This window comes from Cariama cristata, unplaced genomic scaffold (genome assembly GCF_000690535.1).
Source record: "Cariama cristata isolate BGI_N322 unplaced genomic scaffold, ASM69053v1 scaffold9497, whole genome shotgun sequence".
Classification (NCBI taxonomy): domain Eukaryota; kingdom Metazoa; phylum Chordata; class Aves; order Cariamiformes; family Cariamidae; genus Cariama; species Cariama cristata.
This window is the reverse complement of record NW_009628316.1, coordinates 1-1,066: the sequence shown is the minus strand read 5'-3', so window position 1 is coordinate 1,066 and position 1,066 is coordinate 1. Positions and strand designations below refer to the sequence as shown.

At 62.8% G+C, this 1,066-nt stretch overlaps 1 protein-coding gene across 1 annotated transcript in view; it reads right to left on the bottom strand.

Annotated features, from left to right (window-relative positions):
* LOC104165188 (tropomodulin-4-like) overlaps positions 1-1,044 on the bottom strand; it is a 1,246-nt gene extending 202 nt beyond the window's left edge. Inside the window, exons 1-4 of the mRNA XM_009704759.1 lie at positions 862-1,044; positions 489-596; positions 130-273; positions 2-41 (exon numbers count right to left, since the gene is read on the bottom strand). Coding sequence (XP_009703061.1) covers positions 2-41; positions 130-273; positions 489-596; positions 862-1,044 — 475 coding nt within the window. The remainder of the gene's footprint in view (position 1; positions 42-129; positions 274-488; positions 597-861) is intronic.
* Between the last annotated feature and the right edge of the window lie 22 nt (positions 1,045-1,066).

Below are 1,066 nucleotides of genomic sequence, written 5' to 3'. Positions count from 1 at the left end.
GTGGCCATCTCCATCTCCACCGTGTCACCCAGCCGCTGGCACTGAGAGGCCGGGGTCAAACCAGGCACATCGGCAAGTTGGGGACACCCCTGTCCCCTCCCTGGGTCACCCGTGGGTGTCCATCCCTACCTGGTTGTCCACCCTGAGCTCGCTCAGGGTGGTGTTGTGGTACATGGCCTTGATGACGCTCATCATGCCGACGCTGGTGATGAAGTTGGATTCGATGTTGAGGCTCTGCAGGGTCTTGTTCTCCATCAGCATCTCGGCTACGGCCTGTGTGTCACCTCAGGGTGTCACCTCGGGGTGTCCCCCAGGGCTGGCACCCACCCCTCTGGCATGTCCTGGGCCACCAATGCCCCGGGTGATGGTGGAAAAGCCACCGTCACCTGGCCTTGCTGGTGCCCAGGACGGAGCCTGGGGCAGGGGACCGTGTCCCTTCCCTGTCTGGGGACATGTGGGGACATGGGGGACGCGGGACTGGGACTCACGCTGGCCACGGGGTCGTTGCTGCGAGTGGCTACCAGGCTGAGCTTCTTGACGTGCGTGTTGGTTTTCATGGCCTCGCAGATGGCCTTCAGCGTGGAGATGGGAATGTCCTGCGGCAAGGGGATGTGGGTGTCACCCAAGGGGATGGGGACATCCTCGGGGATGCAGGATGTCACCACGGGGGTGTAAGTGGCGTCGAGGGGGTGCAGATGTCTCCAAGGGTGCAGAGGCATCGCTGAGAGGGTGCTGGATGTCACCCAAGTGATGTAAGTGGCACAGAGGGGATGTGGGATGTCACCAAAGGGACGTGGATACCCCCAGATGAGGACAAGCACCCTGGGGACACGCTGGGGACAGTGCCACCAGGTCCTTCACCTTGATGTTGTTGAGGTTGACGTCCTCCAGAGCCCCGTCGTTGGCCTGGATCTGCCGCAGCGTCTCCTCCACGTTGGTGGGATTCGGGGGCTCATCTGGCACTGGCTTGTACTTGTCGGGCTTCACCACGCCTGGGGCACACGTGTGTGCGCGGGGGACACACGTGACCACGCACGGGGGCATGGACACACGTGTTTGCACACGT